Source organism: Lagenorhynchus albirostris, chromosome 19 (genome assembly GCF_949774975.1).
Source record: "Lagenorhynchus albirostris chromosome 19, mLagAlb1.1, whole genome shotgun sequence".
In the NCBI taxonomy this organism is placed as follows: Eukaryota; Metazoa; Chordata; class Mammalia; order Artiodactyla; family Delphinidae; genus Lagenorhynchus; species Lagenorhynchus albirostris.
Window position 1 is genome coordinate 32064290 of NC_083113.1, and position 14455 is coordinate 32078744.

Sequence of the window (14455 nt, forward strand, 5' to 3'; positions counted from 1 at the left end):
ATGCTTGATGAAAAATGGATGGGAGGTCTTAGCAAATAAGAGGCAAGCTGGAAGGAGAGGAGCTTTAGTTGGAGAGTGAGATCTTTGAAGTCGTGATTTTGAAGAGAAGGCCAAGGTTAGTGGAGGCTAAAGTAGAGTGAGAGAACAGATCATTGGAAGAGAGGATTCAAAGACATGAGAGGCAACGGTGTTGGATGGTTCAGCCACATGGATCTTAAGTTAGTCAAATAGAGCTGGAGAGGAGGATGGTGAGCCAGGTGACGAAGTCTTACTGAAGAAGGGTCATGCCCAGGAGCTTGGTAGATGACCACGTATGTTAACAAATTAACGTTCAGAGCAAGATACACCAGGAGTACATTAGAGTGAAGCAGGACAAAGAGGTAATGTCAGCAAGTGTTTCTCAACGTTTAAATCTTGCTAATGGTAAATAGAAAGTAAAATTGCAACTCATTGATACATTCAGAGTACTTCTGGTGAATTCTCACAAAATATGCTAAGGATATCTTATTTTGGACTTTTTGGTAGCTCCTGTCTTCGTTCCTGGCTAGAACAAGACACCTCCTGCCCAACATGCAGAATGTCTCTTAATATTGCCGACAATAATCGTGTCAGGGAAGAGCATCAAGGAGAGAATTTGGATGAGAATTTGGTTCCTGTAGCAGCAGCTGAAGGCAGACCTCGCTTAAACCAACACAATCACTTCTTCCACTTCGATGGTTAGTTGGTTACAACCTCTAAAACCATCCGCCAGGGGTTTTCTCCCCTTAGGGGATGATGTTTTAATTATAACTTGCCCTGTATGGGCGAGTTCAATGTTATATTTCAGTTTTAATTGAAAATGTTCGGTAAGTATAGACAGCACCGAGGGGTTATTCTGTGCCAGGCATTTTGCTAGATTCTGTGTGAATTGGGGGGACGGGGGGTGCGAGGAGGTGAAAGTAGTTACAGTTGAATCAGTCGTGACCGCAAGGAGCATGCTGAATCAGCTTAGTAGTTAAACCGCTGCTAGTAATTTATTGAATCCATGTGATACTTAAGCATATAATGAAGGGTCATTGAGCAGCCTTTCCAGTGGGTACCAGAAGGAGAATCAGAACTAGAACCCTGTTTCTTTGCCCATAAAATACAAATATTCCATCTTCCAGAATATTGAAAGGAGTTGTAATAAAAACCACACTTAAAATTCTAAGGTCATGTGGGCACCATGTCAGGGGCTGGTTGATCATCCTTTGACTCACATTACATCAGGCTATTGTTGATTTTCATCAATTCCAATACCATTAAATTCTGTGGGTTCATATTTCCTACTCTAAAGTAGGTATCCCTGGACTGTTTGTTTAAGAGGAGTGCTCTTCAGGTCTCTGATTTGAGTTTCTAAGGGTAGAGCATGGTGGGAGTGGCAACACATTGAAATCCCTGATAGGAAGGACCGAAGGAGTATAGTGGAGGCTCTGAGAGGAGGGGATGATGGCTGCTTGGCTGGCTGGGCAGGGATGCTGGGCAGGTGTAGAGGGGCTGCTTTGTGGCTTTGTGGCTGCTAATTACGGCCTCTACCACGTAAGACTTTTGAAATAGACTAGCAGATCTTGGACATGGTTATGTAAGCTATTATTTTATGAATTATTACTGAAAACTTAGTCAAAATAGATAAAGGTAACTTTATTTCTCCCTAGTAGGTACATGAAATAAGTACCCAGCTTTTTATTGGGTACAATCTCTATCCAGGCAAGATCTTTGGGGTGGCCATTGAACTTGTTTTACATTCCAGGCCTCAGTGCTTCTTTGTGAAGGAAAGGGAAATCCTCCTTAAATGTGTGCTTGATAATGGAGTTGTTTACTGCTGACACCTGGTGGTGGTATATCTTAGGATCCCCTTTCCTTAGTGAAATGGCAGAAGCAGCAGACTTCTTGGTACCATTAATCCGCAAACCTATGTTATAGAACTCTTTGAAAAGAATTTCGAATCAGAAAACTAAAGTCTTTAAATCAGATTATTAAGTAAAAAATACTTCATGAAAATGATGTCTCCAAATGCGTAGTATTTGTATGTAGCGTGAAAGAGAGGGGCAAATTCTCATCTACTGTAGCCGCTTTAGAGCCCTGAAAACCTTCCTTATAGTGTAGCCTGAGAGAGGGATTGAGTTCGTGTGGATCCAGGGCCACTGGAAAGTAGGAAAGCCCCGTGGTGAAGTGTTCTGGAACCTGACTGTCTGGCTTCAAGTCCTGGCCACCATAATTAAATGCTGTGATCTTAGGCAAGTTACCTCAGTTCCGAGTGCCTTGGGGAACCAACAAGAGCACTAGAGTCAAATCTCTGAGAAGAGTAAAATGGGAATAATAATAATAATAATAAACCCATGTGGGGTTTTAGTGGGGATTGAATGAGCTAATCCACATGGGACACTTGGTCAAAAGGCCTGGTGTAAAGTAAGCCCTCAGTGAGTACCAGCTGGTACCATAGAGTGGCCGACTGCAGAGCAACTGACAGGGGAAAGAGGTCTCTGAGACTTGTGCTGGCTTCTTGTTTGTTTTAGGGTCCCGGATTGCGAGTTGGCTGCCAAGTTTTTCAGTCGAAGTGATGCACACCACCAACATTCTAGGAATTACTCAGGCAAGCAACTCCCAGCTTAATGCAATGGTAAGGACCGCTCACTGCTTTGAAAAGGTGATTAATAATCGGGAGGGAAGGAAAAGCTGGAGAACGTGTGCAGTGTGCATGACTCAGTTGGTCTCACTCTGCTCTGGCAGAACGGTGGGATTTAAAAAAAGATACGGCAGGATTTTCAGGAGCATCTTATTCACTGGGATGACTTCAATCCCTGCGCTTTAAAATTTGAAACTGGTTTGGAAACCAGCTTTCATTTTACTTGTGTGGCGGATAATCTAACCTTTTCTGAGCACTACTAAGTTCACTCTCATGATCTAGGCTAGTGTTGGGACACCTCTTGATTTTCACCAAAATATTTGGGGAGTTACTGGCTGGAGTGAATGATGTGACTTTTATTAAAAATTGTCGTAGGCCTACTGAATGTGTTATTTTAACCCCCTCTCCCCCCTTCCCAAAGTAAATAAATGAGTATACCTTCACATACACACTTATACATACATACATGCCTGTGGATATACATATATAAATATAAATATATACACGCACACCCCTTGAGATATTCAAGCATGCTCTTGGTTCAAGGATATTGTCCACATACTTCAAGATTCTTCGTATTTTTCTAAAGCTTTGTCATATGGTGTATATTTTTATTTTACAGTGTTGGAGAAACATGGTTCACCGTTTTTGAAATGTAGTGTTCATTGTGATGATAAATGCAGGGGTCTTAAAAATGCAACCTGTGTTAGTCCAACAAACAAGTACTGGAAAGCCTGTTCCCGAGTCGGGCACTGTGCAGTGTCAACAAATTGCGTAGCACCTGTAGTGTCAACAAGGTGGACAGGAGCCCTTCTCTTAAGAAGTGTGAATTCTACATGGGGTGGGGGGGAGGGGGCTGATTATAAACACCAACAGATAAGATCGTTGCCGATGGGGATGAGGACTCTGCAGGCAGTAGGGCAGGTGATGTGGTGGAGGGGTGGGTAAAGGCTGTTCCAGAGGAGACATTCAGAGAAGTCTCAAGAGGTCATATTTAAGCTGAGACATGAAGTCTGAGAAGAGAAGGAGGCAGATCGGGGGAAAGAGGCAGTGGAAACAGTAGGTTACAAAGGCCATGAGGTGAGAATGTTCTGAAAACAGAGAGGTGATTGTGGTTGGAGCCTGCGAGTCGGAACCAAGATTGTGACATAAATTGAGGTTGCAGAGCCCGGTCATGCAGGGATTTGTAGGCTACAATCCAGTTTAGATACTGTAGTGAAAGTATGAGAAGGCCATTCAGGGCTTTTTTTTCCTCCCCCAGGGGACTGACAGGACAGTTAATAGAGAATAATTTACTTCTGAGAGAATGAATTTTAGAGGGGCAAAAATGGAACCAGTGAGACCAGTTAGGAGACTGTTGCAGTAGTTCAGGCAAAAAAAAGATGGTGGCTTGGACCAGGGCATTGGAAATAAAGATGAAAAGAAGTGGCGGATTTCAGATGCCTTTCGAAGATGAACTGATGGACTTGACAGTGCTTTGATTTGGATGTGGGGTAGTGGGGTGAGGGGAGTGCTGGTTTTCAGTCAGGCAGATGAGCAGTGGTATCATGTATGAGATGGGCAGGACGGGAGGAGGAACAGATGAAGGACAGGGACTCAGCCTTCTGTTTGGCTGGGGAAGTTGGGGTGTCTATGAGACATCCAAGTAGAGATGTCATGTAGACAGTTCTGGACCTCAGGAAAGAGATCCAGCTGGAGAGAGACATTTGGGAGCTTTAGTCTGTAGGGGACTGGATCTCTTTGAGGGAAAGAAGGTAGCTCAGAAGGAGAAGAGGGCTCAGGACTGAGGTCTGGCTGAATGGGAGGAGCCATGGCAGCGATTGAGAAGGAGGGAAACCAGGAGAAGCGTCAAGTCAGCCATGTGGGAATTCTTAGAAGATGAGGTCAGAGAAGTGCATGTTGGGTTTGGCAGAGTGGAGGTGGTTAATCAGCTGGAGAGGAGCAAGAAGTTTCCATTGCTCGAGGCGCTGAGTACTAGATTGTTGGATTGGAAAATGAGTGGGAGCTGAAGACACCCAGTAGCTGGCAGTGTGTTATAAGGGGGAGTGGAGAAGTAAAGAGGTGGCTTGGTAGGGGTGTGCCGTCAGAGGAATTTGTTAACGTGTTTTTTTAAAGATTTTTGGGCAGGCCATTTATCCACAAATTTCAAAACCTGTAGAGAGTATCCAGTGAAGTCTTTTCCTCCATCCGCCCAGACACCCTCCTCTCTTGCAATAACAACTTCAATTAGTTTCTTCTGTGTTGTGCTTTTCCAGAATGTTTACATACACATATAAGCAAATGCTAAGTATGTATTCTTTTTCTTTTCCCCACGGGTCTTCTTTTTTTATATTTTTTAAAGTGTGATAAAATACACGTACCACAAAATTTATGATCTTAACCATTTTTAAGTGTACAGTTCAGTGGTATTAAGTATATTCATATTCTTGTGCAACTGTCAGCCACAATCCATCTCCAGAACTCTTTTCATCTTGCAAAACTGAAGCCCTATACCCAGTAAACAATAACTCCGCATCCCCTCCTCCCTAGCCCCTGGCAGCCACCATTCTCCTTTCTTTCTCTGTGGATTTGACTACTTTAGGTACCTCATATAAGCAGAATCATACGGTATTTATCTTTTTGTGACTGGCTTATTTTACTGAGCTTAATGTCCTCAGGGGTCAACTATGTTGTAGCATGTGTCAGAATTTCCTTCCTTCTTAAGGCTGGATAATATCCCATTGTATGTATAAACCACATTTTGCTTATCCGTTTATCTGTCGGTGGACACTTGGGTTGCTTCCATGTTTTAGCTATCGTGAGTAATGGCACTATGAACATGGGTGTACAAATATCTCTTGGAGACCCTGCTTTCAGTTCTTTTGAGTACCCAAGAGTCTTCTTAAAAAGATTCTAAAACATGCTTAGTGTGCGAATAGGAATGATCACTGGAGGGGGAGAGATTGATGGTACAGAACAAACAGAAAAGTTAACTGAAGGCAAAGACCTGAGGTGGAGGGTGGGCTTGGGAGCCGGAGCCAGGAGAGGAGCATTCTCACCTTTGTTGGGAGGCGGGATGGACGTAGCTACAGGTGTGTCGTTTTGAGATACGGTTTAAAAAGAAGGCATGGCTCATAATAACCATTTAGGTAGAAGCAGCCTAAGTGTCCATCAGAGATGAATAGATTATGAAAATGCTCTGTCGACACAGTGGAATATTATTCAGCCTGAAAAAGAAGAACTTTGAGGATACTATGCTAAGTGAAATAAGCTAGTCACAAAAAGACAAATACTGTGTGATTCCACTTACATGGGCCATCTAAATTACTCAGACTCTTAGAAAGCAGAATGGTGGTTGCCAGGGGCTGGGGGAGGGGGAGTGGGGGGGTCGCTGTTCAGTGGGTGTAGAGTTTCGGTTTTGCAAGATGAAAGCGTTCTGGAGACCTGTTGCACAGCAGTGTGTGTACAGTTAACATTGCTGTACACTTAAAAATGGTTAAGATGGGCAATTTTATGTTATATAATTTTGACCATTAAAAAAAAAAAAGACCTGGCTTCCCGCGGGCTTCTGCTTCCTCAGTGAAGCACTCAGCCAGGTCATCAGCAGAGAGTGAGAGTGACGTTGTGAGGGCGGATGGACTGGGAGTGCGCAGCCCGGCGTGGCCGACGACTGGCTCGGGTCAGGCTCTGCGTCGGTACTTCAGGGTCGGGCAGCTGTTGAAGCTCTTCAGGTGGATCACCTCACCTGCCCCCTTAAAAAAATCAGAATTCATGGACATGTAACCCTCCCAGGAATGAGAATTACCTTCTTGGAGTTGGTGTGTTTAGAATTCTCAGGCAGGCCCTGGTGTTCTTCCTCCCGTTGCATGGTGGATTGGGATAGCCTATTTTTAGCACAACTGATTTACTGTCACAATACTTTTTTTTTTTTTTTTGCGGTACGCTGGCCTCTCACTGTTGTGGCCTCTCCCGTTGAGGAGCACAGGCTCCGGACGCGCAGGCTCAGCGGCCATGGCTCACGGGCCCAGCCGCACCACGGCATGTGGGATCTTCCCAGACCGGGGCACGAACCCGTGTCCCCTGCATCGGCAGGTGGACTCCCAACCACTGCGCCACCAGGGAAGCCCTGTCACAATACATTTTTTATAAAAGTCTAATATATAACTTGCTGGATTTTCTGGAAGAAAAGCTTTGGCCCAGTGAACTGAATCTTGGACTTATTTTATTTGGGAAATGAGAGGGGACGTTTTTAAGAAGAGAGGAGAATGTTATCTGATTATTGAGGTTGTTTTGGACTCTTGCCCAGTTAGCTTTGACTTGACCTGGGTTTTTAAAAATGATCAACTCACCTTCATAGAAACAAAGAGGGGATCCCAGGTCCATGGAGCTCCGGGTCCTTCTGTCCTACACACTTGTCTTGTCCTCCCTGCCCCAACGATGACCCAAAGCGAAGCTTTGCACAGGTTTCACGCCGGTCTTTTCTCTCTAGGCCTGACACTGGGACACGTTCCTGTTTTTCTACATGACAACATATTCCTTGGGAGCCACTATCCCAACAGTAGACTTTATTGTGCCCCCAAAGGAATTATATGTTTCCTTGTCGTTTTTTCTTTTGATCATTGGGACTTTTCCACAAATAAAACCTTGAACATAAGCATTTGCAAAATAAATATACACGTATGAGAAAAGAGTCTGGAGCTGCTCGGATGAACGTACCGGTGGTGGTGCGCCGAGATCTCTGCCTGCTCCCCTCTGTACACGCGCCCACCGTAGAGCCCTGATGGCCTCCGAGACGTTTCTAGAGTACAGTTTGAAAACTGCAGCTCCAGAGCAACATTAGCAATTACATTTATTTTTTTATTTTTTACTTTTATTTATTTAATTTATTTGGCTGCATCAGGTCTTAGTTGCAGCATGCAGGATCTTCGCTGCGGCGCATGGCCTTCTCTAGCTGTGGCGTGTGGTGCAGAGCGCACCGGCTCAGTAGCTGCAGCATGCAGGCTCTCTGGTTGTGGCACGACTAGGGATCGAACCTGCGTCCCCTGCATTGGAAGGCAGATTCTTAACCACTGGATCACCAGGGAAGTCCCAGCAATTACATTTTTTGTAGTCTTTTTTTTTTAAGTTGAAGTAAAATTTATATACAATAAATTCACCTTTTTTAGTATCCATCTCTGAGTTTTTGTCAAACTCATTCAGTCATGTGACCACCACAATAATCAAAATATAGGACAGTTCCTTTCTGCCTCCCCCCAGATTCCATTATGCCCCTTTGTAATCACTTCCTCTCCCACCCCCAGCCTGTAGCAACCACTTATCAGTTTTCTGTCTCTGTAATTTTGCTTATTCTAGAATGTCATATAAATGGAATCATAGGGTACATAGCCTTTTGAGTTGAGATTTTTCACTTAATGCATTTGAATTTCACCCATGTAGTGTGTATCAGAAGTTTGTTCCTTTTAGGATTTAAATCTTTAAGCTGAACACGTTTATATACCTGAATTTTACTGAGCTTTAACATGAATGCTTTTTAAAACTGGAATATTCTAGTTCAGCCTGTCTCGGGCTTCAGTGGATTTCAGGGCTTTTTTATTTGAAGTTGATGTTGTCCCCAAGTTTTCTGTTTGGCATTCTGGAAAAATACTAAAAAACCCTGCAGTTTGACGGTGATCTGTGGCATAGAGGTGGCCCCTTACTTGTGTTTTCAAGGCAGGTCACCAAGTTCAGTGCCCAGAGGCTGCCTTACCCCATGACCTCAGTGAGTAACTGTTGAGAGTGAACATTTCATGGCTTCTTTGTTTGTATTCCTATAGGCTCATCAGATTCAAGAGATGTTTCCCCAGGTTCCATACCACCTAGTACTGCAGGACCTCCAGCTGACACGCTCAGTCGAAATAACAACAGACAACATTTTAGAAGGACGAATTCAAGTACCTTTTCCCACACAGGTAAACTGAGGTTTCAGACGTGACAAATGAATTCTGTCCTCACAAAGGTTTAATCTTCTAGATTAACGTTCTTGTTACTTAACAGCTGAATCTCATTTATGATTTGATGAAGGGTTTCTGTGAATTCCCTAACTTTCCAGATTATGACTGAGAACAGACCCATCCAAGAGGCTTGGATTAAGACAAGGACAAAACTATTTGCCTAATTTTTTGTGCAGATACACACCCCAAACCAGCCTGCCCTTGCCAGTCCAGGAGGTCCTAGCATTGGTTCCTTTTGGACAAGGATTGGCAGTCTTTCCCTATAAAGGACAGATTGAAATATTTTAGGCCCTGCAAGCCATGCATTATCTGTTGTAACGTCTCAATTCCTGCTGTAGCACTGAAGGAGCCATGGACAATATGTAAATGAATGTGCATGACTGTGTTCCAGTAAAACTTTGTTTACAAAAACTGTTGGAGTGCTTGGCCCACAGGCTATAGTTTGCTAACCCCGGCTATAGGAGGTATCGCCCTCTGTCCCTGGCTTTGCACATTGGTGTGGCTTTCCATTGGGTATAATTCCTATCTGTGAGGCTTATGTTTTTGACTTTTTTTTTTTTAAAGATCCTATTTCCTGGCCCATCATGTAACCTCTTTGATGGGTACAAAAGTATTGACATTTTAAAGAAAGCTTTCTGGCAGGACCAAAGGATATATGTGATTAGGGAATCATATACCAAGAAATTACTCAACTTAGGTATGCAAAAACATGGAAATCTGTTAGTAAAATCTTCAAGCATGAGAATCTTGGAAGAGGGAATGAGCCTCAACTTGGGAGTCAAAGGGGCTGAGGTATTAGAGGTGGCTCAGTGGTCCTTACCTGTTTGACCTGGCTGTGACTTTGGGTTTCCCCAGGAGCAGACCCTGAGACAGGGATCCAGTTGCCAGTAGTTAATTTGGGAGGTGTTCCAGGAGACATGGGAAGTATTCCAGGAAACACAGGCAGCAGGTGGGGCTGTAAAGTGGATAAAGGGTTTGTTATCCAGCAGTTACCATCGTGGGCAGCTAGAGCTTGAGCCCACTGGAGGCCTCTGGGGTCCAGTGTAGAATGCATTGTTCCTCCTGAGCGGGGAGGAGCCGGGGTGCTTATACACCAGTTCCCATCAGTTGTTGGTTGAGGGCTGCCTCCAGCGGGGGCCAGGTTCTTTCACACAGCCAGAGTGTGTCCTTGGGTGATGCAATACAGAAACTGGGCAGCCAGCATGCAGCGGGCAGACCTTCAGGGACAGGCGCAGGGCCCCAAGGTGTCTGCAGCATGGGCCGGGATCTCAGCCTGGACGAAAGTGAGAACAGCAGTACCTAGTTCACAGGATGTTAAGGAGATGAATGCGATGATGGTGTCAGTGCTTTTCCAAAGTGTCCTGTCGGTGTTAACTGCTGTTGTCGTTTTGTTATTGTTGTGCAGTTACTGTTACTGAAAGGGAAATTAAACGTGGGCCCACTGATGACTCTCAGATTTAGGCCTCAGGCTCCTTTGCTGTGTCTTAAGCTCAGTAGCACTCTCATGTCTTCGATGCTGTGGGATTTGCTGAACTCAGACGGTTGGGGTCGTAGCTCCCCCATGCTCCAGGTCCGCCCCCCCCTTACCCGTTCGCCGAGCTCAGAACGGCTTTGCACCGTCGGTGCTGCTGTCTCTCTTTCAGCGGTCAGAGAGCATTAGGCCTGCATTGAACGGTCCTATGGAGAGGCCAAACGGCGAGCAGGAGGACGGAGAAGCTTCCACCCAGGTAAGGCCTGCATACTAGAGAGAGCGCGTCCGGGATGGGGAGCAGCGGGGGACCTGGCGGGGGTCTGCACCCTGCCTCTGACGTTTGTACGGCTGAGGGCGAGAGTAGGGAGGAGGCCGTATGCCAGTGTCGTCTCAGTGTCGAAGGGTAACAGACCTTGCTGTGCCTGGGCGTGGCCTGCAGCCCCCTCCCTGGGGACTGGCCTCAGGACCTGGAGGAGAAAAGAGTCATGCTCTGCCGGGCTGGCCCTGCCGCTGTGGACTTGAGTGGCGGCACTAGGCAGGGCGGCGTGAGGCTGGGCCCAGGACCCGGGGTGACTGCGCTGGGCTCCGCTCTCTAGGGCCGAAATCCTCAGCTTATTCTCCCCCCACGCCTCGCTTGTCCACCTCAGCATTTGCAGGGACTTCATGCATTTCACAAAAACGAGACCCCTGGGGTGGGGGGAAGTGTGGTTCTCCTGGGAACCAGGTTTGCCTGGATAGCCACGCTGGGTGACCCGGGGTAGCTGCATGCACCCGGAGGGAGCTCCCGGGTCTGGCTTCCAGGGCAGAGGTGCCTCAGCCCCACCCCATGCTCTGCCCCACGCAGCCTGGGGTTCCGGTTCGTGTCCCTTTTCTGGAATTCCCATTTGCTTATTCAATTACCGTGCTTTGCAGAAGTTTTCTTAAGAGACTGAAGAAGCCCCAGGCAGCCCTATTTTTGTGTTTCCTTGTTGGTGTGACACGTGGGGCTTCCCACACAGGAGCTGGGGCCTGAGGATGGCGCCGCCTTCTCTGCCAGCGTTGGTCAGGGCTCTGCTGGAAGCAGCTGCTTTCACTGACGAGTGACATGCAGGCTGCTTTCGCCTCACGTGCCTTTCCCTGCAAATAGGAAACAGTAAGAACTCCTAAGAATTCTTCAGATCTGTTGCTGAGTTAAAATTTTCGTATCCAAATCTGTAATTGGGTCGTGCAGCATTTGTAAAATGGCATCTGGCTTCTGAAGAAGGGGCTCATTGTGTTTCCAGTTTTCGTAGCTGGCTTAGCTCAGATTTGGATACTAGGCTGGCTTGGGGGCCTTGTGGGTACAGCACATTCGATTTCTGTCTTGATTCCCCATCTCTGTTTTTAGAGTGAGCATGAAGGTTTCTGAATTTTTTTTAACATAGTGGAAGGAAAGCACTTGCTTCACAAAGAAGCTTGCTATATAACACTTTTGGCCGTTCTCAGGAAATAAAAAGTTCTTGGATAACAGTTAATAAACAGTTTATCCCAGTCATCAGATCAGATCTGCCCATTGCTTAATTCGGGGTCTCCGCTCTCCCAAGCTCAGGCCTACGTGAATCAGGCTTTGAGGGTGGCCTTCCATTCCCTTCCTTCCACCTCCACCTCCACCTCCACTCACAAGCTCTTCTTTCTGACTTCCTCTAGGGTCGGACTCAGGGTTAAGATGGGCCATGTGACCCCAGCGTGTGTGTGTGTGTGTGTGTGTGTGTGTGTGTGTGTGTGTGTGTGTGTGTGTGTGTGTGTGTGTGTGTGTGTGTGTGTGTGTGTGTGTGTGTGTGTGTGTGTGTGTGTACGCGTGTGCATATCTGTATATATATGTGTTACAGCTGTTATTGTAGAGCTCTCCCTGTCCTGTCTAGCACCAGAAGCCTCGACTATACTTAGTTTGAACTTGGGCTGGCTTTTTATGACCACCCCTTCCTTCATGAGGCTCCCTTCACCCCTCCCAGTGGTCCTCTTGGGCAAAGTCAATTTCAACAGCCTCAGGCTGGTTCTCCCACAGGACCTATGTCCCCTCCCCCAGGACACACACAGCAGTGCCTTACAGTCAGTGGAAGTTGAACTGGCTCCCAGCGAAGCGTTTTTAAAATCTGCTACAAGCCAGTTTCTTCCTCTTAGATTTCTCAGGTGTGTGTTAGTCACCACCAGTCTGTGTGTCCCCCAAACTCTAGGGCACGTGAGTCAGGCCACATGGTTCTTTTTTTAAATTATTATTATTTTTTAAATTTTTTGGCTATTGGGTGTTCGTTGCTGAGCGCGGGCGTTCTCTAGTTGTGGCGAGCGGAGGCTACTCTTCGTTGTGGTGCACGGTTTCTCATTGCGGTGGCTTCTCTTGTTGCGGAGCATGGGCTCTAGGCACGCAGGCTTCAGTAGTTGTGGTGCGCAGGCTCAGTAGTTGTGGTGCACGGGCTTAGTTGTTCTGTGACATGTGGGATCTTAGTTCCCAGACCAGGACTCGAACCCATGTCCCCTGCATTGGCAGGCGGATTCTTAACCACTGCGCCACCAGGAAAGCCCCCACATGGTTCTCTTGAAGTCCCTCACTCGCTTGCCTGAGGGCAAGGAGAGGTGGCGAGGGTGGGTGAGAGAAAAGCGCACACACCAGGAACTCTTAAAAACAGCCTCTCAGCCTCTTCCTCCTCAACTGTGCTGTCGCCTGGAGGTGGGTGCTGGACTGACGCTGGCCAGCCTGGGTCTGGGCCTGAGTCTGGGAGCATGAGCAGTAGATGGCCAGGCAGCTGCCTGAGCCTTTGGGGGCTCCTGGGCATCGTGTTGGCCTTCACAGCTGCAGCCAGGACAGAGACAGTCCCATTATTATATCCTGCTGCGCGAGGAACCACATGATATTATATAAATTTTAACAAAGATACTTAGAATTTACTTCTTTTTTTTTTTTTTTTTTTTTTTTTGCGGTACGCGGGCCTCTCACTGTTGTGGCCTCTCCCGTTGTGGAGCACAGGCTCCGGAAGCGCAGGCTCAGCAGCCATGGCTCACGGGCCCAGCCGCTCCACGGCATGTGGGATCCTCCTGGAGCGGGGCACGAACCCACGTCCCCTGCATCAGCAGGCGGACTCTCAAACACTGCGCCACCAGGGAAGCCCAGAATTTACCATTTTTTATCTGCCTAACTGTTCTCAGAGTCAAGTGAGGGTATAAAATTTGTGCAGTATATGTGATAAGACTTGTTTAAATTTTAGAGCAATAAGTAGCATTGAACAGAAAATTCCCAGAATGCAAATAAGCAGTTAACTTTGTTATCTTCTGAGAGAGAGTACAGTTTCGAGGTGCTTCTGTTTTCATACTGGTAATCATTCACTTATTCCGTAATGTTGAACATGCCATGTGAGTCAGGTCCTGCCCTTCAGGAGCCCATGTCTGCCGTTACACATGTGCCCGCGGTTCCCTGCCGGGCAGCCCGCCTCCTTTGGGGTCCAGAAGAGCATTATTTGGGGCACCGGTCAGATGGGGAATCTGCCTGGCAGGGCAGCCCGTGCTCACGGTGGTCCCTTGCTCCCTGCGTGTCCAGACCGAGCGGGTGCCGCTGGACCTCAGTCCTCGGCTGGAGGAGGCACTGGACTTTGGCGAGCTGGAAGCGGAGCCCAGTGAAGGGGAGGACTTTGAGGCCCGGGGGAGCCGCTTCTCCAAGTCCGCTGACGAGAGACAGCGCATGCTGGTGCAGCGCAAGGATGACCTCCTGCAGCAGGCGCGGAGGTGAGCGGGTTCCACAGCCCCCGCCAGGCCTGAAGGCCCTTGTCATGGATGCCAACGCTGAAAACCTATCACCTGTCAGCTAAAACTTCAGGTTTCAAACCTCTGTTGAAAAACCTGAGGATCTGGTAATACTGGGCCCAGGTAGTAACCTCTGGCTGGTGCTGCTGGCGTCTCCTTGTGGACGCTCTCCGCCACCCTTACACGGTTAGCACTTCCGTGCCAGTGTGTTCTAGACCCTTTATGTTAATTACTCTAATTCCCTTAACTCTAAGAGGGAGCATGGTAATTATACCCATTAGACAGACTTAAAGCTGAAGAAACTGAGGCCTAGAGAGGCTAACACTGGCCTGATGTCCAGCTCTTGAGTCCTCCGTTTTGGCCACTCTGCGTGCAGCCAGCCTCGAAGTGCCGACCCCCAGCCCCAGGCGGGAGCCACCGGAGCGGGACTGTTCTGTTGCTGCGCAGGTGCTCGTTACTTAAACTCTCGGGGACGGGGCCGGTGTTCTGTTCCCGTGGGTGGGTTCCGTGCCCAGCACAGGCCTTGTGAGTGGGGACTTCGCACTGTGTGTGTAAGTGGAGCGGCCGCCTGATGCAGAGAACTTCTGCCCCTCTGTTCAGGGACAGATGTCTTTTTCACGG

The 14455-nt window shown here is 47.4% G+C and overlaps 1 protein-coding gene across 1 annotated transcript in view; it reads left to right on the forward strand.

Annotated features, from left to right (window-relative positions):
- AMFR (autocrine motility factor receptor) overlaps positions 1-14455 on the forward strand; it is a 40641-nt gene that overhangs the window by 25711 nt on the left and 475 nt on the right. Inside the window, exons 9-13 of the mRNA XM_060131669.1 lie at positions 526-716; positions 2535-2638; positions 8437-8571; positions 10257-10340; positions 13632-13816. Of these exons, the coding sequence (XP_059987652.1) occupies positions 526-716; positions 2535-2638; positions 8437-8571; positions 10257-10340; positions 13632-13816 (699 nt within the window). The remainder of the gene's footprint in view (positions 1-525; positions 717-2534; positions 2639-8436; positions 8572-10256; positions 10341-13631; positions 13817-14455) is intronic.